This window comes from Helianthus annuus, chromosome 2 (assembly GCF_002127325.2).
Source record: "Helianthus annuus cultivar XRQ/B chromosome 2, HanXRQr2.0-SUNRISE, whole genome shotgun sequence".
NCBI classification, from domain to species: Eukaryota; Viridiplantae; Streptophyta; class Magnoliopsida; order Asterales; family Asteraceae; genus Helianthus; species Helianthus annuus.
The window spans coordinates 20,939,887-20,962,585 of record NC_035434.2 but is presented as its reverse complement, the minus strand read 5'-3'; the positions used below and the strand labels follow the sequence as shown (position 1 = coordinate 20,962,585).

Below are 22,699 nucleotides of genomic sequence, written 5' to 3'. Positions count from 1 at the left end.
ATGTAATAGAAAAATAATAATATTCTACAAAGAAAATAAACCAAAACCTATTATATAATCCTACAAAAACCAATTACTTTGGATGCCTTTACATACCATCGCATCCTTTCATTGCAAGGCACCCGTTTAATTTTAAACGCATCTCTTTAGTAATGCACTTTTATGCACTTATTGTAAAGCCTTAAAATAAAAAAAATGCAAATAGTCACTCGGATGCGTACGTGCCCTTTCCTCCTTCATTTTTCACCTTACGGTCACCATGATTCTAACCAACTGACGCCACCCTTACAGGCAGCCGTTTAACCTAAGTACTAATTATACGATATTATATCACAAAATCATGTCTGTTGGGACGGTAGTTACAACTTTTCAACGAAACAAAAGACGCTGGTTCAGTCTTTTTTTACCTTCCTTTTCCTTTTACCAGTTTTTCACATTTGGCATCCCATCATATCATTAATAAACCGTAAGAAGTGTGTGCTCCATTGAGAATAGCCATGAAGACTGGGAGATATTCAGAGAGTGGAAGTTAGCGCACGCCAAATCGTACCCTACTGCTGACGAGGAGAAGAGGAGATTCGAAACCTTTCAGCAACATCTTCGTGAAATAGAGGCTCATAATTCGGGTCCAGACACAGCGTATTATAAGAAAGGCTTGAACCCATTTTCGGACATGACTTTCGAGGAGTTCAAGATAGGGTTTCTCAAACACGATAGCGTCGATGATGGCTTGTATGACACTGAAACGGACGAGGAGGAGGAGGAGGACGAGGTACGTGCTTGTCCATCACCAAAGTAAATATTTGTACCAAAAAAGATTCACAAATGGTAACTACTAATTAGTGTATCTTTGTATATATATGTTAGGTGATGACCAAAAAAGAGGATGTAGCGGGGCCTGGAACCCGAAAATGAAGAAAAGACTCAAAAAATAAACGTATGCCACTTAATACAACGAGCACACAATATTCTTTAGTAAAAAGGCGAAAGAATAGTTCGCTTTGTGCTCGCTACATGGCTGCTTGTCCTTTCTTCTTCCTCGTACCTCTTTACATTACACCCTTCCTCTCTCTGTATTCTATATTGGAGATACAGCCAATGATTAACACGCCCACGATCCACAAGGTCAGTTCAAAGCTGAACAATTCATCAATTCTATAGTGTTAGTTAACCACAGAGAAACAGGCTATATTTGGACCAACTTGACTAATTCATTATTTGTCAACAATACTTTATGTTACGCGTACAAAAGCAAATTAGTATAAGATCAGGAACTGAAACAAGCATTTGGACAGGTAAATCAGCCCCAGTTAGAACATGAACAAATTACGGTATTCTTTAGTAAAAGGCGAAAGAATAGTTCGCTTTGTGCTCATTGCATGGCTGCGTATTTTTTCCACTTCCACCTGTTTCTTTTATATAACACTCTTCCTCCCTTTGTGTTTCTACTACCCAACCGATGTGGGATGAAGAAAAATGTTATATTTGTGTTTTGTATATTGGAAAGACGACCAAGGACAACTGAATAAGAATTGTGTTTTGTATCCAATAGTGTCGGACCGACGTATGTCACATTAGAAAAAAATATACATAAAAAGGGTCAGTGTTACACGGTTTCCTTAAAACAGATTGTGGTTGCTATACCTAAAATTGCAAGCGGAATCATGTGTTGTTGGCTTTGCTGAAAACTCGTTAAATCAGAATCTCCAGCTTATAGCGTGTATTCTCTGTTTGAATTGAGGTAGAAAACTTGGTTTTATAGTCATATTAAACAGAATATATAAACTGCATTAATTAAGTATTTTAAAGTGCAATTCAAACGAGTTAGTGGACTTTACAAACTGATTAAAACATTTGTGTCGTTAACGGCAATCCTTCTGTTTCAATCTATATTACATCAGCTTCGACTCATAAGTGAGTGATCAACTCAAATCTAGGGGTGTTCAAAAAGCTCGCGGCACATGGCTAATTGGAAAAAAGCTTGTTTTGTTTTCGAGCCGAGCCAAGGTCGAGCCAGGGTGCTCGGCTCGATGGCCTGGATCGAGCTCGGCTTGTGGCTCGACCTGATGACTTGACTCATGGCTCAATTCTATGGCTCGTGTGTGTTTGTATATATTTTTTTAGAAATGTGTGTTAACTTTTTTTTGGTTTCTTATGTTATCAGCATTTGTAAAAAAAAAATAAAATTAAATTAAATTAACGAGCCGGCTCGATTAGGCTCGAGCCGAATTTTTTACGAGCCGAGACCTGACAGATAAAAAGCTAAGCTGTGCATCAACAATCGTGGGTCCCCAATATCAACGATTCGAATCCCTACACCATATAAAACTTGAACCGGTCCAACCAACATACTACAACAGGTAATTTTTTAAATAGACAAACTTCTTAGATAGTTCATACACTAGTCAAATATTTTTAAATAGTCCATACACTAGTGATATGTACATAAATTATAATAATCAAAAGCAATAACTATGAGGGGTAAAGAAATTGGTTAAAATAATGCCCTTTTTTGGGGTTAGTATTCTGCAATCAAGATGTGATAGTGTTTAGCCGATTGCTTTGCATCTTAGGGTGCGGTCATGACCCTTATAACCACTATGACCTTCTACGTAGGCGTCGTGTCATCCATCTTTAATCCACAATTCAAAACCACAACCCTAAGGGTGTGGTCATGACCCAAACCACCATCCCCTTTATTTTTGTAATTTATTTTTGTCTAAAAATTATCAAATGGGAGGGTCGTGGTAATCGTGGTTTAATCCATGGGAACCACCATCAATCAAGGAGGGAGGTGGTGTACCATTTAATTAATGGTCCTATGTGGAAATAATGTTCCAATTCATGACCCCCACACCCCATCGCCTTAGAGGTGGGATAAGGTTTTGGGACCAATAGGTCCTGGTTTCGATTCCCACGAGGGGCGTTTTCCCATATTTATTTGGTTTCCTAATTCCTCCTGAATTGGTGTATATGCATTATGTCTAGTGGAGACGGATATGATCGGATGATTCCGCTGATGGCACGATGATACTCCAGTGGTCCGTCAGTGATCCAATTTTGCGGTTAAAAAAAAAGATGTGATGGTGTTTCATACATTATTTCTTCTTTTAACCATGCTAACTGATCCTTATATAAACATTGCAGGAAAACATATTCTAAACACTTCATCAAAACAAGCGTTTAGAAACTATTTGTAACAAGAAGAATCAAAGCATATGCATATGTTGTTAGCCAATAATTGTGCGGATCATTATTGTGTATATTAAATGTATTGATTGTATTTATTTATTTCCGTAATTATCTTTTTTTTTTTTTTTTTTTTCCGTAATTATCTTTTTTATTTCCGTAATTATTTATTTCCGTAATTATCTCCTTCTATTGTAACTATTTATGAAGTTATGTACATTCTTGTTTAATGAAATGAGTGAGGGATTAGAATGTTTTACATGGTATCATCCTCTAGGGTTTAGTTTTCGAACTTCCCTGCCGTCCTAACCTGTTTTCGAACAGCCCCTTCACGGTTCTACTTTCGTTTTATTTTCCAATCATCTTTTGTCTCCATATCGGCATCAATGGCCGACAAGGCAGACACCTCTGCACCTGAAGCCGCCTCACACAAGCCCCTTCATCCGGTCTATACGGTCTCCAACATTCAAAATAAGGTACGTACCCTCGATTGTATAAAGGTTTCTGTAAGAATGGTAAAATACTTGTTGATCTTATTGATATGTTTGGTTACAATATATAGAGATCACAAGAAACCCTAAAACCTAACCGAGCCCGTGGGCTTACATTAATAAACCCTAGTCTATAATACAGTCCAATACTCCCCCGCAGTCAGAGCGGTAGAAAATCGGACGCTTAGACTGGAAAAAAAAAACAAAACAATAAAACTAAACTAGTCTCAATCTCGGTTCTTGACTTTTAGGTCCAAATTTCTGCCAAAAGAAATAACAATCCGTATTCTTCAATACTTCACATTAAATCGATCTACTGCTCCCACTGCTTTAGTTCCTTAGTTCCCGGAATAATAACACAAAACAAGCAAGATCCCAATCGGTCATGACAAGACTAACAAGGAAGAAAGGCTGCAGAAGAAAACCGGCGACCATGGTCGAGCGCGGTGTGTCTAAGAGAGATGGTGAAAGCCGGTGATCGTGGTCAAGCGCGGCTTCAAAAAGAAGTGAGATCCGTAGATCAAAAAAAGAGATCTGATCAAACCGTGGTTTGATAGGCTGGACCGTGGTCCGGTGAGAACAAAAGAAAGAAATGAAACAAATAGACACCCGGCGACCGTGGTCGTGCGGTGGTGTGTCAAACTGAACACCGATGAGCGTTGTCAGCGAGGACTTCGAAAAGAAGTGAGATCCGTAGATCAAAGAAAGATAGAAGGAGAAGGCCGGTGATCATGGTCAAGAGGCGACAAGAGAGAGAAGGGAGATCCGTAGATTTAAGTGATCAAACCGTGGTTTAGACCGATGGTCGCGGTGACAATGAACAGCACGGTTGCGGAGCGTAGTCCAGCAAGTGGTGCGGCAACGCGGCTGGTGGTGGCTAGTGGACGGTGGTCCAGCTAAAACACAGATAAAATAAAAATAAAAAGAAAGAAAGTTGCCGCTGCAATTTAGAAGTTATACTTCAGAAACAAACCGTAAGAACCATGATGATGTATGAGTAATATTATAAAACCAACCCATGGAATAAATTATGGATAAAGAACTTCATGATGATGCCATCAAGAAAGCATCAATAAGTCAGCCATGACATGAGAATTTGATTTGGAAATGCGACGACAGAAGAACTCAAAAGAATATTTGATGAGTGGAATTGTAACCAGAATCTTGAACCGATGAAAGAGACTTTATTCAAACAAGAAATAGATAGTAGATGAAACTAGCTAAAAGGAAAATAGTTACTGGACACGAAAATAAAAAAAAGTTAAGGCCGGACAGGGCGGCAGCGGCAATGGCGGCACGCCGCCCTGTCTAGGGTTTTTCTCAATTGTTGACGGCTAGGGTTTTATTATTTTTGTGTGGCGCGGCGGAAACAGTATAGAGCGCGGGCTCTGATACCATGTAAGAATGGTAAAATACTTGTTGATCTTATTGATATGTTTGGTTACAATATATAGAGATCACAAGAAACCCTAAAATATTAATAAACCCTAGTCTATAATACAGTCCAATAGTTTCATATGCTTTATGGGTGAAGCTCTTTACGCTTCATGCTAAAGGGTATAATGTGTTGTGTCACATTGACGGTTCGCCGCCACCCGAAACTGATTCGGCCGACTTTGCCTCATGGGAGAACATAGACTCCATCGTTTTACAATGGATCTATGGTACTCTTTCAGATGACCATCAATGGCCGAAGAATCCACAGCCTTGGAGGCTTGGCAACGGGTTAAACGACTATTTGTGAATAACAAAGGCCGTCGCTCCCAAGCTCTCCAACATGAACTAGCCAACCTAACCCTCGCCTCAATGCCCACCCTTGAAGCATATTGCCAAAAGATACGCGACTTAAGTGACCAACTCCACGCCCTAGACTTTATCATGAATGACCACAATGTGTGCTTCATCTTGTTAAAGGTCTTCCCAAAGAATTTGACACCATAGCTTCTATTTTGAACAATTCTTTACCCACATGTGAAGATGCTATTGACCAGTTTATTTCCGAAACTGGCCACCTCAAAACACTGGATGCTGTCACCCGAAACCCAGCCATTACAGCCGCCATACCACCCGCAAACTAGCCGCCTTCTACTACACCATCACCTCCTGCCCAAAACCAAAACAACAAGCCATCTCCAAACAGCCCAAACTACAATCCCCATCCGACCCAATACCCTAACTAACTCTTTGGGAACCCAATTTGATCTTTTTCTCTGTCTACTCCAGCCGTACAACCGCCTCAATAATTATTCGTCCTTTTTGTGACTTCTGATTTCGTCTATCGTGACCGTCAAAGTGGGAATTGCGTCCCTCCCTGTAGGTCTCTTTCTTTATGTCTATCTCTATCCAAATATATATACACTTCGTATTTGACTTGGAAAATAATTCATGTTTCTCTGTCGAAGTGGGCCTGTTGTCATGCTGCAAAGGATTCTCATCTAACTATGGGACGACACTCTACCTTGGTCTTTGATGATAATGTTATGCAGCAAGATACAAGCATACACAGAGTATCGCAACTTTTGTGGTGTAAAAGCACGTGCCATTTTTATCGTCAATGTCTTTTCTCGCCGCCTCTTGAAACTTGGCAAATTTCTTTCTTTTATCGTCAATGTCTTCCTCTTCCTCCATGATCATCTGTGCTGCCAGCATTACGACGTTTGCAAAAAATAAATCGCCTTCACACGAAGATGACGAACACCACGATAAAGAAGAGGACATGCCTAAAATTTTATAAAAATTAAGGTAGTGTATATAAATGTGAGAGAGATTGGAAAGACTTGGGTTGAAACTTGAAAGGGTATATATTTATAAAGTGAGAGAGAAAAAATATTATTTTTTTTTACAACTAGCCGTTTTTTTCCAACGGCACTTTTTCTTGATTTTAGGCCCGACAAGGACGATGAGGAGGAGCCGTTGAAGACGAGGCCCGCCCTAGGGGGTGGTGTTCATGCCTGGCGCTGGAGCCCGTCAGCCCTAGGCCGGTCTCCATATCGGATAGTCTAACATTAAGTGTTTACGAAAATGAGAATTAACACACATTTCGATTTATATGGCCAACACGGGTCATACTAATATTAATAAGATATTCTAGAAGTTGAAATAAAAGGCTAAGTTTTTCATTTAATGTGGACATACTTGAGCCAAGTTTCAACTTATTCATCTTAAAATTCGAAACCAGATGAGAACTAATATACACGTGATTTAAAATAGTTGACTTTTTTTTTACCAATAATTTGTAGATAATCTTCTATCTATTATATATAATAAACCAATTTTAGGACACTTGTCATTATTTTAAACTATCCTTAATTGTAGATAATTATTATTTAATTTAAATTATTAAATATTAATTAAATTAATATAAATCTTATCAACTCTAAATCATTGGCATAAACTTAACTTCAAATCATAAAGTCTTATCTAAACTAAAAAAACATTATTTTACTTAACACTAGATAAACATGCATATTATTTATTGTTAATTTATTATTGTTAACTATGAGAAATTATATTAAATAACTTATTAATCAAACCAAAAATTTTAAATAGTATTAACCTAATTTAAAAAATAATAAAAAAATCCATTATGATTTAAAAGATTTTTTAACAATAGATAAACTCGTGTAATACACAGGGATTTTAAAGATATAACATTTTTTTATTATTTGCTATCTAAAATGAAATTTATTCAACTCGTACAATACACAAAGTATTTTTTAAATATAACCTTTTTGTTATTTAGTATATAAAATTACATTTCTTCCACCCGTGAATACACAAGTTTTTTTTAATGATAACTTTTTTATTGTTTGGTATATAAAATTACTTTTACTCAACCCGCACAATACACGAGGTTCTTAAAAATATAATTTTTTTAGAGTTAATTACATAGTTAGTACATGTGGTTTGCACAAAGTAATATATTTAGCTACTAATAGTTTAAAATCACCTTCTAGGGTATTAACTTTTCATTTTGTAACGTTTGGAGGTATTAACGTTAATTGTTTGTTAAACTATTAGTACCTAAGTATGTTATTTTGTGCAAACTATAGGGACTAACTATGTTAATACCTTAAAAGTTAATACCTCCAAGGGTTACAAAATGAAAAGTTAATACTCTAGAAGGTGATTTTAAACAATTAGTACCTAAGTATGTTATTTTGTGCAAACTACAGGGACTAACTATGTAATTAACTCTTTTTTTATTATTTAATATATAAAATTATATTTACTCAACACATGTAATAAATGAGGTTTTTAAAAATATATTGTTTTTTTATTTAGTATATAAAATTATATTTATTAAACTCGTGTAATATACGAGGTTCTAACCTAGTCTAGGATAAATATATCAAACCTTCATTCTGTAAGATTTAAACTCCTAATGTTATGATTATGAGTTACATCATTTATCATATATCCTCTTGAGGACAAATTAGTAACATGTGTTACATTAATATGATATTCTAGAAGCAGAAATAGAGGACTAAAATTTTAATGGTAATCCGGTTGGAGGAGACATAGTTGTGCCCATATAGGATGTAGAGGGTATATTTCAACTTATTCATGCTAAAAAGTTAAAATTACTCGATATGAGCAAAAATTTACTACTAAAAATATCATGGATGTAATTTTTTTTTTATAATTATATAAACTTATATTTGAATCAGTAAAAATGTTCAGTTAATCATCCAAGAAAATAAAAGAGTCTATCTGATTCATAGTTTTTATATGCTTAACGGTTATAGTAGACAAGTGCGGAAGATAATGGAGGTCCAGGGGTGCCCGGCCCTGTGCGTATTGTTATTTTTATTGAAAATTTGTTTTTTTTGTGTAAAATATTGAATTTTTAAGAGTTCGACTCCTACCGATTTAGATTTTTAGAGTCTGACCCCAACCTAATTTATGTTTAAGCTCCGTCGCTGATAGTAGATGGTAGTGGTCAACACATATCATTAATTTCACAAATAATTTATAGAGTTAAATGCCATTTTAGTTCCTGTGGTTTAAGTTATTTTGCCAGTTTAGTCCAAAGGTTTCATTTTTCACATGTGGGTCCAAAAATGTTTCACCGTTGTCATTTTAGTTCACTGGATTAACTTCTTCCATTTTTTCTGTTAACGAGAATGACAATTCAGTCATTTTATATGTAATTCTGTAAATTAGAAGGGCAATTTGGCCATATAAAATGACCAAATTGCCCTTCTCGTCAACAGAAAAAATGGAAGAAGTTAACCCAGTGGACTAAAATAGCAACGGTGAAACCTTTTTAGACACACGTACGAAAAATGAAAACTGTGAACTAAACTGAAAAAATAGCCCAAACCACATGAATAAAAATGACATTTAACTGTAATTTATAAATATACTATGTTATAACCCCGTGTATTACACGGGTTGAATAAATGAATTTTATACCAAATAATAAAACATTATCTTTTTAAAAGCCTCCTTTATTGCACGGGTTGAAGCAATGTAATTTTATATATTAAATAATAAAATAAGTTATATCTATAAGAACCATATGTATTGTACGGATTGAATAAATGTAATATTATATACCAAATAATAAAAAAATTATATCTTTAAAACCATTGTAGTACACGGGTTGAATAAATGTAACATTGTTTACCAAATAATAAAAAAGTTATATTTTTAAAACCCCCCGTGTATTACATGGGTTGAATAAATATGATTTTATATACCAAATAATAAAAAAATATATTTAAAAAAACTAACGGATTTTTTTATATTTAAAGTAGGATAAGATTGAATATTAATCTGAACTAACGAATTTTTTTATATTTGAGTAAACTGCCATTTTGGTCCCTGTGGTTTGGGCACTTTTGCCATTTTAGTCCAAATCTCAAACTTTTTAAATCTGGGTCCCTGTGGTTTGCATTTTGTTGCCATTTTAGTGCAAATCTCAAAAACTCTCATTTTTTACTGTTCCAACATGCCTTTTTTGTCTTTTTGTGCATGGGTAGTTTTGTCCAAATGCATCTCATTAAAACATTTTTTTAATTAAAAAATCCCCAAATAAATGCACCATCTGTCTCTACCTTTCTTTCAGATCAGTGGTGGTAGGTTTAGGGTTTTCGAGTGGCGACGGTGGTGGTATTTAATGGGTACAATGACGGTTGTGGTTGTGGTTGTTGATGGTGACGGTGGTGGGTGTGACTGACGGGGGTGGTGGTTGTTGATGATGTTGCGGTGATTATAGAGGAGATTGATGGTGGTTTGTGGATGTAAGACTTAGGTTTAGAGATATGAGAGAGAGAGAGAGAGCTGAGATGGTGTATATCTGGGACCATTTTCCCTCAAAGGATAAAGACAAAATAATCAGTTTTTAATAGTCAAATAGGAAGTAATTTAAATTTTGGACTAAAATGACAACAAAAATGAAAACACAGTATAGATTATATGATTATGTTACATCAATAATTTAATCGTAACATTTTTTCTATACAAATTAAAGACTATGTTGAACTTTTTTCCAAAAAAAAAATATGTTGAAATTGTTTGTACTTTATTATTAATCAAACTTAAAAGTTAAACCACTCAATTTATTTAGACCAAAATACTGTTTTATTCATTATTCCGTTTTCCAAACTGGTTCAACAACCGAACCGAAAAAAGTCTAAAACAACAGCTCAAACTCAAAACATCAACCCCAGATGGGCCCATCAACCCCACTTCCTCAGCAATCCAACGGTCTGTGACACAACATCTTAGTAACGGTAGCAAGACACACGACCTTTATTTCCGTTTACATTAGATGACGACGGTCCACCGAATTCCAGAACATGATCCGTACAAACAAACAACATTTTGAACAACATTATATAAACCGACACGACACACACATCTCTTTAATTAAATACCTCAAAATATATTTATATTTCCAGAAACATATATTTGTTCATCTGTTCATCTTAGCTTTATTCAGGTATGTTTTTACCGAATTTATTTGTATTGTTATCAACATGAACACGGAATTTTATTTGATTAATTAAATGAACGAACACGAACAAAACGTTCTGTAATACGTTTGTTCATCGTGGTTTTTTTTATATTGTTTATATGTTCGTTTGTGTTTGTGAACTGTTTTTTCGTTCGCAGATCATTCGATTGCGATCATGGCCGGAGCTTTGGTTCAATCGACTAGTTTTCCGTCAACGGCTGCCGGTGAAAGCAAGGTCCGTATGAAGATATCGGGTTATCGAAAAGGCGAACTAAAGATGATGTACAGCTTACAAACCCCTCCGGTTACAATGAGAACTTTCTCCGGTTTGCGAGGAACCAACGCGTTAGACACCTTGCTAAAAAGGGGCCATGATTTCCACTCAAAAGTTGCCGCTGCAACAATCGTTCGACGGCCAAAACCGTCTAGAATCGTGCCAAAAGCCATGTTTGAACGGTTCACCGAAAGAGCGATTAAGGTTATAATGCTTGCACAAGAGGAAGCAAGACGGCTCGGTCACAACTTTGTGGGTACGGAACAGATATTGCTTGGGCTTATCGGTGAGGGCACTGGCATTGCGGCAAAGGTGTTGAAAGCGACGGGAGTTGGTTTGAAAGACGCGCGTGTGGAGGTTGAAAAGATTATTGGTAAAGGAACTGGATTTGTTGCGGTAGAGATCCCGTTTACGCCTCGTGCGAAGCGTGTTTTGGAGTTTTCGTTAGAGGAGGCGCGTCAACTTGGTAACTCATTTCGTGTTTTGGTTATTGGATCGCAATGTTGGGGGGGGGGGGGGGGATAGTAGTTTGGTTATTAGTTTTCGGTTAGTTTAATACGTTGTTTGAATGTTTCAGGACATAATTATATTGGAACAGAGCACTTGCTCCTTGGTTTGCTTCGTGAGGGCGAAGGTGTTGCGGCTCATGTTCTTGAAAATTTAGGTGCAGAACCGAATAATATTCGCACACAGGCAAGTTCGACGGTTTCTGCTTTGGTCCCCTAATGTTATTGCCTTCATTATATCCTTTCTAAAATGCACACACTTGTGAATTTTATTAATATAATCACTTGTTAACTTTTAAAAGTGTAAATTGTCATTTTCGTCCCTGAGGTTTGGCCATTTTTGCAACTTTCATCCAAAAGTTTGTTTTTCCGCATCTGGATCCTTGTGGTTTTAAAATGTTGTCATTTTCGTCCCAGAGGGCCAAACCTCAAGGGACGAAAATGTTAAGATTTTGAATCTATGAGGACCCAGATGCGGAAAAGCAAACCTTTGGAAGTAAGTCGCAAAAGTGACCGATCCTCAAATATGAAAATGACAAATTACTCCTTTTACAATGATCAAAATTTGATAAGGTGACATTCAACATGTTTGCAAAAAAAAAGAAAGTTATACCATCTTATTTTAACCAATTTAAGAGTTAACAAGTCATTTTTATGGTATGAACTCTCTTTATAAAAAAGTTAATAATTCTTTAATTGTTGGAATAGATTATCAGAATGGTTGGTGAGACTGCAGAATCTATAGTTGCTAAAGCAGGTGTTACAAGCTCCAACAACAAAATGCCGACACTCGAGGAATACGGGACCAACTTGACAAAGCTAGCAGAGGAGGTACGTTACGTCTCATGCAAGTTATTCGACCTTTTCACTCTTAATGCAGTTTTTATATAAGTTGGTTTGGTTTATAATTATATAGGGTAAGTTGGACCCTGTTGTGGGAAGACAACAACAAATAGAAAGAGTTACGCAAATTTTGGGCAGGCGTGCGAAAAACAATCCCTGCCTTATAGGAGAACCTGGTGTCGGGAAGACGGCTATCGCTGAAGGCCTTGCCCAAAGAATCGCAAAGGGCGATGTTCCTGAAACGTTAGAGGGCAAGAAGGTGAGTGTCATATCAATTATTATTTTTAACTGTTTATGTGTATAATTATAGCATATACTCTTATATGGTATCTGATGTGGTATGCGGTTAGTTTGTAAAGAGTAAAGTACACGGATGGTCCTAGTGGTTTACCAAAATTTTGAATTTGGTCCCTAGCTTTCCAAAAGTACATAGATGGTCCCTGTGGTTCGCACGTTGTAACGCATTTAGTCGCCAGCGTTTTCCAAAAGTATATGGATGGTCCATGTGGTTTGCACTTTGTAACGCATCTAGTCCCTAACTTGGACATGCTATAACCTTAAGATTTGTTGGCTGGGGACTAAACCGCTTAGAAAGTACAAACTACAAGGACCATCCGTGTACATTTGGAAAGCTAGGGACCAAATCCAAAATTTAGGTAAACCCCAGGGATCATCCGTGTACTTTACTCTTTTTTAAAACTGATTTATTTTTAACGAGGGTTCAACGGGTTATCCACAGCAATTGTTCGACCCCAGGGGGCAGGGGTTTGTGTTCGGGAGGTTGGGGTTTGCAATTCAGAAAGGATTGGCGGCGCAGCTTGTTGCCCGTCTACCTTCTGTTTTGATGTAACTTAACAAGTTTTCTGGACTTTATTTATATATCTTTTTAAAAAAAAAATACCTATATGTTTCCAGAAAATTTATTTTGAAAACCCTTGATGTCAAATGGGGTAACTCTTTTGTTTTCAGTTTTGGGTTAGTCGCTATCTAAGATTTCGACTTCTGTGTCTTGGAGTTGCCAATACCGACCGGCGACCATGTTTTACATTTTTGTCTTGTAGCAGTTGAAGTTACTATTTGAAATAGCTACAAGACAAAATGCCCCATCCTCGTATAAAGTTCTTAGTTTTTTTTTTTTTTTTTTTTTTTTAATATACGTACCTTGTCAAGTATAAACTATATTCATATACTAATAATCTTATTTTATAGCGGCTTCTGACCCGTTTTCTAATCAACTAAATTCTTTTATTTTATTTTTACCTGTTGATTGATTAGTGATAAAATACAACTTGAATCGACGTGTTCATAAGTAATGGGCCGAAATTGCCTACAAGTCGAAGGAGATTTATCTTTTACATCCTTTTCTTCATAATATTAGAATTTCACTTTAAAATTTACGCTATGCATTCTTTGTTTCAGGTAATAACTCTAGATATGGGTCTTCTTGTGGCTGGAACAAAGTATCGCGGAGAGTTTGAAGAGAGATTAAAGAAGTTAATGGAGGAAATCAAGCAAAGTGACGAAATTATTCTATTTATCGACGAGGTGCACACACTTATCGGAGCCGGAGCCGCAGAGGGTGCCATTGATGCCGCTAACATCTTGAAGCCCGCTCTTGCTAGAGGTGACTTACAGGTGCGGTTATATTCTTACGTTCGCTTTTCGTCTTTCTTTTATGTTTGGTTATTGATCAAGGTAACTGGTTCAGTGTATTGGTGCAACAACACTTGATGAATACCGGAAGCATATTGAAAAGGACCCGGCACTTGAGAGACGGTTCCAGCCCGTTAAGGTACCCGAGCCAACGGTTGATGAAACAATACAGATATTGAAAGGGCTTCGTGAACGATACGAAATTCACCATAAGCTTTGTTACACCGATGAAGCATTAGTGGCTGCAGCAGAATTGTCATACCAGTACATAAGGTATACATGTCGGTTGTAAACACATTTGACCCGTTCCCCGTTTAGCTAAATTTTTGTTTTTATTGTTCACTATTTATATGACATATGACGATTGTTTGTGTATACGTACAGTGACCGATTTCTTCCTGATAAAGCAATTGATTTGGTCGATGAAGCTGGTTCTCGTGTTCGCCTTCGTCACGCACAAGTATGTGTATTTTTTTTATTTGAAATATTTCTTCTATTTGCTTTACTTTTTCATAGGCGCGACAATGATATAATCTTACGCTCTGTAGCTCCCGGAAGAAGCCAGAGAGCTTGAGAAAGAGCTTAGGCAGATAACGAAAAACAAGAATGAAGCCGCTCGTGGCCAAGATTTCAAGAAGGTACATGTTAATAATCGAAGTATAAACATGATTACAATAACTATATTATTTAAATACTAATAATATTTGGAACAAAACGGTTTAAGAGATGTTGTAAGCCGTGTTTCAGAAGTCAGACATGGGCCAAAACCGGCTACATAACCGGTCCGGTTGAGTACTTTTGAACTGCCTCCATTTTGAAGTTTTAAACCGGCCAACCGGACCGGATTTATAAATTTGTTTTTTCATTCCCAAATCCCATTTACCTATTTATTTACTATTTTGCTCCATATTTTGGTTATATAAATTTTATATTATTTATGAGCAGTCCAGTCAGTGGACCAGTAAGGTGGCCGGTTTCAGCTTTTCAAAAAAACGTAAAGTACACGGATGGTCCCTGTAGTTTACCAAAATTTTGGATTTGGTCCCTAGCTTTTCAAAAGTACACAGACGGTCCCTGTGGTTTGCACTTTGTAACGCATTTAGTCCCTAGCCAACAAATCTAAAGGTTTCAGCAGGTCCAAGTTAAGGACTAAACGTGTTACTAAGTGGAAACCATAAGGACCACCCATGTACTTTTGAAAAGCGGAAACCATAAGGACCACCCATGTAATTTTGGATTTGGTCCCTAGCTTTTCAAAAGTACACAGACGGTCCCTGTGGTTTGCACTTTGTAACGCATTTTGTCCCTAGCCAACAAATCTAAAGGTTTCAGCAGGTCCAAGTTAAGTACTAAATGTGTTACAATGTGCAAACCAAAAGGACCACCCATGTACTTTTGTAAAAAGCTAGGGACTAAATGCCTTACAAAATGCAAACCACAGGGACCATCCATGTACTTTTGGAAAGCTATGGACCAGATCCAAAATTTTGGTAAACCACAGGGACCATCCGTGTACTTTAATGAAAACGAATGCATTACTGTGTTAAAATGACTCGAACCACTTTTGCCATCTCTACTTTGATACATAGGCTGGGGAGTTGCGGGATAGAGAAATGGATCTTAAAACTCAAATATCAGCGCTGGCGGGCAAAACCAAAGAAATGAGCAAAGCGGAAACCGAGGCCGGTGAGGAGGGTCCCATCGTAACAGAAGTCGAGATTCAACACATCGTATCTTCGTGGACCGGCATACCGGTTGATAAAGTCTCCACCAACGAATCGGCCCGCCTCCTCAAAATGGAAGAAACCCTTCACACACGAGTCATCGGTCAAGACGAAGCTGTCAAAGCCATAAGCCGAGCCATCCGCAGAGCCCGTGTCGGTTTAAAAAGCCCAAACCGTCCCATCGCCAGCTTCATCTTCTCCGGGCCCACCGGTGTCGGGAAATCCGAACTAGCTAAAGCTCTAGCCGCCTACTACTTCGGCTCGGAAGAAGCCATGATCCGGTTAGATATGAGCGAGTTCATGGAACGACACACTGTCTCGAAACTCATCGGTTCACCGCCCGGTTACGTCGGATACACCGAAGGTGGTCAATTAACCGAGGCGGTCCGTCGCCGCCCCTACACCGTCGTCCTATTCGACGAAATCGAAAAAGCTCACCCTGATGTCTTCAACATGATGCTTCAAATACTCGAAGACGGAAGGTTGACCGACAGCAAAGGACGAACCGTTGACTTCAAAAACACACTTTTAATCATGACATCGAATGTCGGGAGCAGTGTTATCGAAAAAGGCGGTCGGAGAATCGGGTTTGACCTCGACTACGATGAAAAAGACAGCAGTTACAACAAAATCAAAAACTTAGTCACAGAAGAACTAAAACAATATTTCCGACCCGAGTTCTTAAACAGATTAGACGAAATGATCGTGTTCAGACAGTTGACCAAACTGGAAGTCAAAGAGATAGCCGATATCATGTTGAACGAGGTTTTCGACCGGTTAAAGGATAAAGACATTGAGCTTCAAGTGACCGAACGGTTTAGAGAACGGGTCGTGGAGGAAGGATACAACCCGAGTTATGGTGCAAGGCCTTTAAGAAGAGCCATTATGAGGCTATTGGAAGACAGTATGGCCGAAAAGATGCTCGCCCACGATATTAAAGAGGGTGATTCGGTAATTGTTGATGTTGATTCTGATGGTAATGTGACGGTTCTTAACGGTAGCAGCGGTGGTGAAGCACCCGAGACTTTACCGGAACCTATTGAAGTGTAGACTTGCTAAAAATATGTTGTATGTACTGTGAATATTGTCAATATTGTCATATGATGAATTTGCATATTCATGTTATAACATTTGCATAGATAGGCTTAGATGTTAAAGGTTCATATATATTTTCTTAATGCAATAAAAACATGTGTATATGTTTTTTTTTTTTTTTTTTTTTTTTTAATATTTGATTTTATAACTGTCTTGTATTGTGCAAGTAAAAAACAAATAAAGCTTAACCATTTGACTATGTATCCAAACAAGTAGTACAAGTAATTGTTGACTACAAACTATAGTAAAAAATAAAAACAAAGATGTCAAAAACTTGGGACCACAAAAGGGGTTTCTTATGTGGCGTTTTGCTACATCACGTTTTTGTCACAAATGCGTCGTTGTGACACATTTTCTATGAAAACTAGTGGTATCATTTGATATTACATCTTTCCTTGAAGCCAAAGCTGGAACAAACATCACACTAAGAGTGCTTAAAAGTGAGTTGTGCCAGATTTAGCTCTAGCTTAGCTCGTTTATTCTTAACGAACCAGATTTGAGCTTAAGGTAGAATTGTAAAAAGTTCGAGCCAACTTGTTTAAATTAAAAGTAATATCTAAGTGAAAAATAATATTATAACTAATACTAGAGTGATTTATAAGTGTGGTCATAAACCATATCATGTGGGCCTTTTCTGTAAATGGAATTGAGTTATAAGTTTTGGGTTTAGCTTAAACGAGCAAACGAGTGAGCCAACAAGCAAGCTTACCTTGGCTCGAGCTAGCTTCTTTATAAACCGAGTTATCTCAATTCGACTCACTTATAATTGAGAAGGACCACAAGCTTATTAATTCTATATTTCTTATTTGATTATAGATACAAGGCCATTCTTATAATATTTACAAAAAGAAAATTTGGCCATGATTAGATAATAAATAAACGTTTATGTATGAGAAAACAAGTACTTCAATTTAGACATCTAATATGGATATGCATTAGGTCCCATGATCATCAAGATTAGGTTATAATAATATCATGATGTTAATGGATTTGTAGTAACATGGCTATGATCATGGAATAGACCCAAAAAGCTACTTTCGGCTTTAAATTTTCTATATTTAGTAAAAGAAAACAAAACTATAAAGGGTCCACAATATCATTTATGTAACCCCTACATATATATACATATGAAGTTGGTGTAAATTAGAATACAGGAATGCTATTTTAAGATATTCAAAATTTAAAAACTTTTTTTAATTTAATGTATAAAGTACAACTCTAAAATAAGGTAAATTAGTCATTCAAACATTATTTACATTTTAATTCCTCATCTCTATTACATTTTAATCCCTCATCTTTAACCATTAATTATTAGTTACACTTTATCCTGTTATGAAAAATTATTCACCCCCGTGACTTTTTAAACGTCCATAACTTTTTTATATATTAATTTTTTCTAAAATTATACCTTAAAAACGAGTATTTTATTCTCTTTGGTTGGGTATAGTATTGCTATATTGTTTTAATTAAAAAATTGATATGTTAAGTGATTAACAATGTATATGGGTGAGCAATAACTGAATCGTTAACCGAAAGCAAATCGAAACATACGAAATTGAACCAAAATAAATCAAAAACTGCATTAATTAACTAATAACCGAAAACCGAATTAACCAAAGTATGGTTATTAGTTTTTTTGGGTACCCCCGTAACTAGATTTAACCGGACCATTCATATTTTCATATATTTCTAGTTTTTATAACTTCAGTTCACGTATTTCATATTTTATATTTTCATTTTATGTATTTATACTTTAATATTTTTACATTTATTTCATGTATTAAAACCTTAATTTCATGTATTTCTAAGCAAAAGTTTTAGCTTAAGTTTGCTTTTGGCTATTAAACGAAATTAGACAAACCAAACAAAAAATCGTTAATCTAACCGAATAAACCGAACTGATTAACCAAAAACTGATTGGTTAATAAAATAGACTAACCGATAACTTCGATTTTGGCTTCTGTTGAGGGTAATAGCCGAATCGACCGAACCAAACACACCCGACAGTGTCTATGTTTCCAGTCACATCGTACATGCACCTTTCTAGTAAACATAAATAAATGTATTTGATTATAGACACGTGTGTAATTATATCCCCGTTTCACACATTTTTTTAACACTAATTACCAAATTTTATAAGATAAATACAATATAAATTACACTTTGTAGGATTTTTTCACTCTCAACCTTTTCGTTATAGTGTATACTGTTTAATCATCAGAATGTCCTTTGGACCGCTTAACACACTTCGTACATGAAGTTGACTTCTTACCAGAACTAGCATGCATATATAATCAGTAAGACCACAAGGTGTGGGCGTGGATGAGCGGCGTTTATTCCTTTCAACACCGCACACACTACACCCACCCTGGCGTTGTAAACGGCGTTAATGGTTGGGCTTGAACTTTTCCACCGACGTTGAAGATAAATGCTCGTCGACGTGGCGTAGGCTGATTGGGGTGGCTAATAGCCGTTGGATCCCAACAACATTATTTTAAAAAAAATTATTAAAAAAAATTATTTCACCCTATCTAATGAAAAAAACTCACCATTTTCACCTCACTATCTTCTATCCAACTCATTCTCAACCTTCATTTTTGTAAAATCTCTCAACATTTGATAAAAAATAATGCATCCACACGACCGCAACTTTGATCCGAACAACCCCTATGGTTTCGGCGAAGTACCGAACACCACTTCGCCTTAAGGGTCTCAACCGAACCTACCACGTTTTACCAATCCGAACATATTGGCTTACATTCATCTTCTTACGAACCTACCTTTTATGTTTCAACAACAACCGCTCACTCCTCTTATACCAAACTCCCCTACACCTGAATCCGTACCGGAAACTCAACCTACACCACCCGAATCCCCTACGCGAAAAAAACGAAACCATAAAAAGAAAACCGAGACCGAGAAGGAAAAAAGCAAAAGAGGATCGTTGTGTATATCTGTGGACAAACGACAAAGAGGTGGCGTTGATGAAAGCTTGGCTTTTGATTTTGAGGAATTCTGTTATAGGTATATTTTTATTATATTTATGTAAAAAGTATATTTCATATCTATAATTTTTTTAATAGGTATCTATAATATATAAAATTATTAAATAATAATAATAATAATAATAATAATAATAATAATAAGTATGTGTCACGTGTCGAATAACTCCCCTCTTCCACGCCCATTCACACACCCCCCATTTTTTCACCACGCAACTTTTCTGACACGTGTTTACGTGTCGTCCATATGACACATAAAACTCATTTTCAAGCCCTCCATACCGTGTGTACTGATGATTTTATAAAGGGGTGTAACATAATCATGTCATTGTTTGCTTCTAGCTAGTTTAATTTTCTTAAATTTGTAATACACAAGTCGTTCCTTAATAATTTTTATACATATTCTTAGAAGCAGATTCGTCTTTCTTAAGACCGTTTTATATATTCTTGAAGTTCGAATATCTTTAAAAGTAGTGACAAATAACCTTATTTGGCATCAAGATTTGATTGTATTTTTAAACATCTTAATAGATAATGAGATACGATCTAGATTTGGAGTCATTGTGGGCTATAAGTCTTCGGTGCATGCATTTGCAAGTCAAATATTATTATGCCGACTAGATTCAATAATTATATCTTTATTGGTTTATAAGTTAGCTTAAACCTTTAGAACCCAATCCCCCTTAAATTCAAGCAGCATTTTTTGAATGTACCTTTTTTCTTAAAATATTTTAGCTTCTAATAATTAAATCTATAGATATAATCTAATCATTGAATCTCATCATACTATTATCACAATTTAAGGAACAAGGAGATCCAAAACTATCATTTGACAGTTTGACCATATATATCACTTGCTAGATTCCTTGGTTCGGTCTTCTCATTTTGAATGATCTTTGTCGCATTTCGGTGTACCCTGTTCTAGCTCGAAAAAACGTGTCTTAGGCCATAACGAAATTGGGTATTGGGAGGTCTAAACATAATGACAATGGACTAATAACTAATCTAAACCTTAAAATAGTTTTGTAAGTGGGTCTATATTGGTGTTTGTATGGCACTATAGCTATACCCTATTAATTTATTTTATTTACATATAATAACGTGCCATTCATAATATCAGGCCCTGGCCGGTGGTCCTCCCCATCCACCCTCAGGACTGGCCATGGTCATAAGTAATCTATATAATATTTAAATATTACATAACTCTATTAGTTTAGTTGAAAAATGCTCTCATTGAAAAGAGTTTTTTTTTTCTCGGAATCAATTTGAAAGGATGAGATTTCAAAGTCGGTAATGTTAGAAGTTTGGTATTTTATGATCAGATACCTAAGGTCGGTATATCTTTAAAAGAACCTTTTTATGAATTTGAAAGATCTTAAATTCAAATTTTACAATCGTTAGTTCTCTTTAAATCGAAACCAGACTAGCCAACAAGCCATATGATCGATCACCAAGACACCAAATCAACCATCAAATGTTAAAAACTAGTGATGATCATTTAACTTAGGCAAAGAGATTCCTGTTTTAAAAGAACTATTTTAAGGTTACACGTACGAATATATTAGTGGGTGAGGGAGAAATTATGAAGTGTAGACCCTGTTGTAGGTCAAGAGAATCCTCTTTAGATATACATTTTCAATATAAAGGTAAGTTAATTTTCTTTAGAACATATTTTTTTCAATTGAAAAGATAGCTTCACATGGGCATTCCTCTGAAGACGAAAACCAATGATTGCTTTCAGTTTTTTCAGTTTTCTAATAACAAATCGAGTAAATTGTATTTTTCTCTTTTAGATTGCTTTCTTTTTTTCAGTTTTCTAATAACAAACTGAGTAGATTGTATTTTTCTCTTTTATATTTACCGAGAATCTAGTGCCACAAACTACCCATTTATCCGCACACTTTTCGAATTCAATACACATCGTATAGGCCTATACGATGCGTATTGAATAAAGTAAAAGACTTGGCAGACTGACAGGTGCAGGTGTTGTCTGGCGGCGGGCTTAATACACATAGTATAGGCTTATACGATTCGTATCAACAATCAAGGCACTAAATTTTTGAAGTTTATTTTTTGGTGTGTTGTGTCGAACGCGAACCCGAGAAACGAAAGGGATTTCGAGCAGTTGGTCGATGACATGATAGATAAAGATCTTGACATGATAATATCCATTTTCAAGTGTTAGACTAGATAGTCTAAGATGAAATATATTAAAATCATTCAAGCCCACCAGTCTACAATGTGTTATGGTGAGATTCTTCAAGTTTGCACAGTGGGAGAAAAGACCAGCACCCCCTGTCAGTATTGTCATAATGCAATGAGACATAACTGAGATTTAAGCAGCGTGTTCCGATCCACGTTTATCGATATTGTTATAGGTGATGAAGAAACCCTAAAACAGAACATAATCCCATATTGTCTAGAAAAACGCTTTTATCATGTGTTATATGGTAACAACTACCAAGAAAGTAAAATTCAGTTGTTGGACATTATGAGAGAATGCATAGTTCAGATGGAGAACGGAATGCGTATGTTTGATCACTCCAAGTGTTTGGTGGAAAGCACGATATTCAGATCTCTATTCGGTTATCTTTTCGAGCTTTTACAAACGAATATGTGGTTCCCAATTTGTAAAATATTATGTCCGTGGGAAATGTTTTAAAAATCAGATGCAATTTTACGGCACGCTTACCTTAATCACATCTTCCATGGAGCCGATCCGACAATAGGGCACACGGATCTTATGCCCACCCGAGACCGACCTCTGGATTACACGTGTTGAATGATCGAGAGAAACTTCTTCGAGCTAATTGCCGATATCTCATCCTTCTTATCTTGTTCAAAATTTCTACGACGTGTTCCGATCAACGTTTATCGACATTGTTACAGGTGATGAAGAAACCCTAAAACGGAATATAATCCCATATTGTCTAGAGAAGCTTTTATCATGTGTAATAT

The 22,699-nt window shown here is 36.2% G+C and overlaps 1 protein-coding gene, 1 non-coding gene and 1 pseudogene across 2 annotated transcripts; 1 reads left to right on the top strand and 2 right to left on the bottom strand.

Annotated features, from left to right (window-relative positions):
* Positions 1-903: 903 nt before the first annotated feature.
* On the bottom strand, positions 904-1,020 carry LOC118489771. Its single transcript, XR_004887786.1, has one exon. It is a non-coding gene; the product is annotated as a U5 spliceosomal RNA (small nuclear RNA).
* A 236-nt stretch (positions 1,021-1,256) lies between these two features.
* On the bottom strand, positions 1,257-1,386 carry LOC118489772 (annotated as a pseudogene).
* Positions 1,387-10,493: 9,107 nt separating this feature from the next.
* Positions 10,494-16,758, top strand: LOC110912210 (ATP-dependent Clp protease ATP-binding subunit ClpA homolog CD4B, chloroplastic). The gene is made up of 10 exons (XM_022156891.2): positions 10,494-10,629; positions 10,803-11,384; positions 11,496-11,611; positions 12,133-12,255; positions 12,341-12,526; positions 13,687-13,902; positions 13,976-14,193; positions 14,305-14,380; positions 14,469-14,558; positions 15,510-16,758. Exons 2-10 carry the CDS (start codon positions 10,820-10,822, stop codon positions 16,692-16,694), a joined length of 2,775 nt encoding a protein of 924 aa, XP_022012583.1. The 5' UTR covers positions 10,494-10,629; positions 10,803-10,819; the 3' UTR covers positions 16,695-16,758.
* The last annotated feature ends 5,941 nt before the right edge of the window (positions 16,759-22,699 follow it).

Coding starts and splice junctions, on each gene's coding strand:
- LOC110912210 (XM_022156891.2), top strand. CDS start 10,820: ATGGCCGGAGCTTTGGTTCAATCGACTAGTTTTCCGTCAACGGCTGCC. Junction 11,385..11,495: donor AGAGGAGGCGCGTCAACTTG/GTAACTCATTTC, acceptor TGAATGTTTCAG/GACATAATTATATTGGAACA. Junction 13,903..13,975: donor TTGCTAGAGGTGACTTACAG/GTGCGGTTATAT, acceptor TAACTGGTTCAG/TGTATTGGTGCAACAACACT.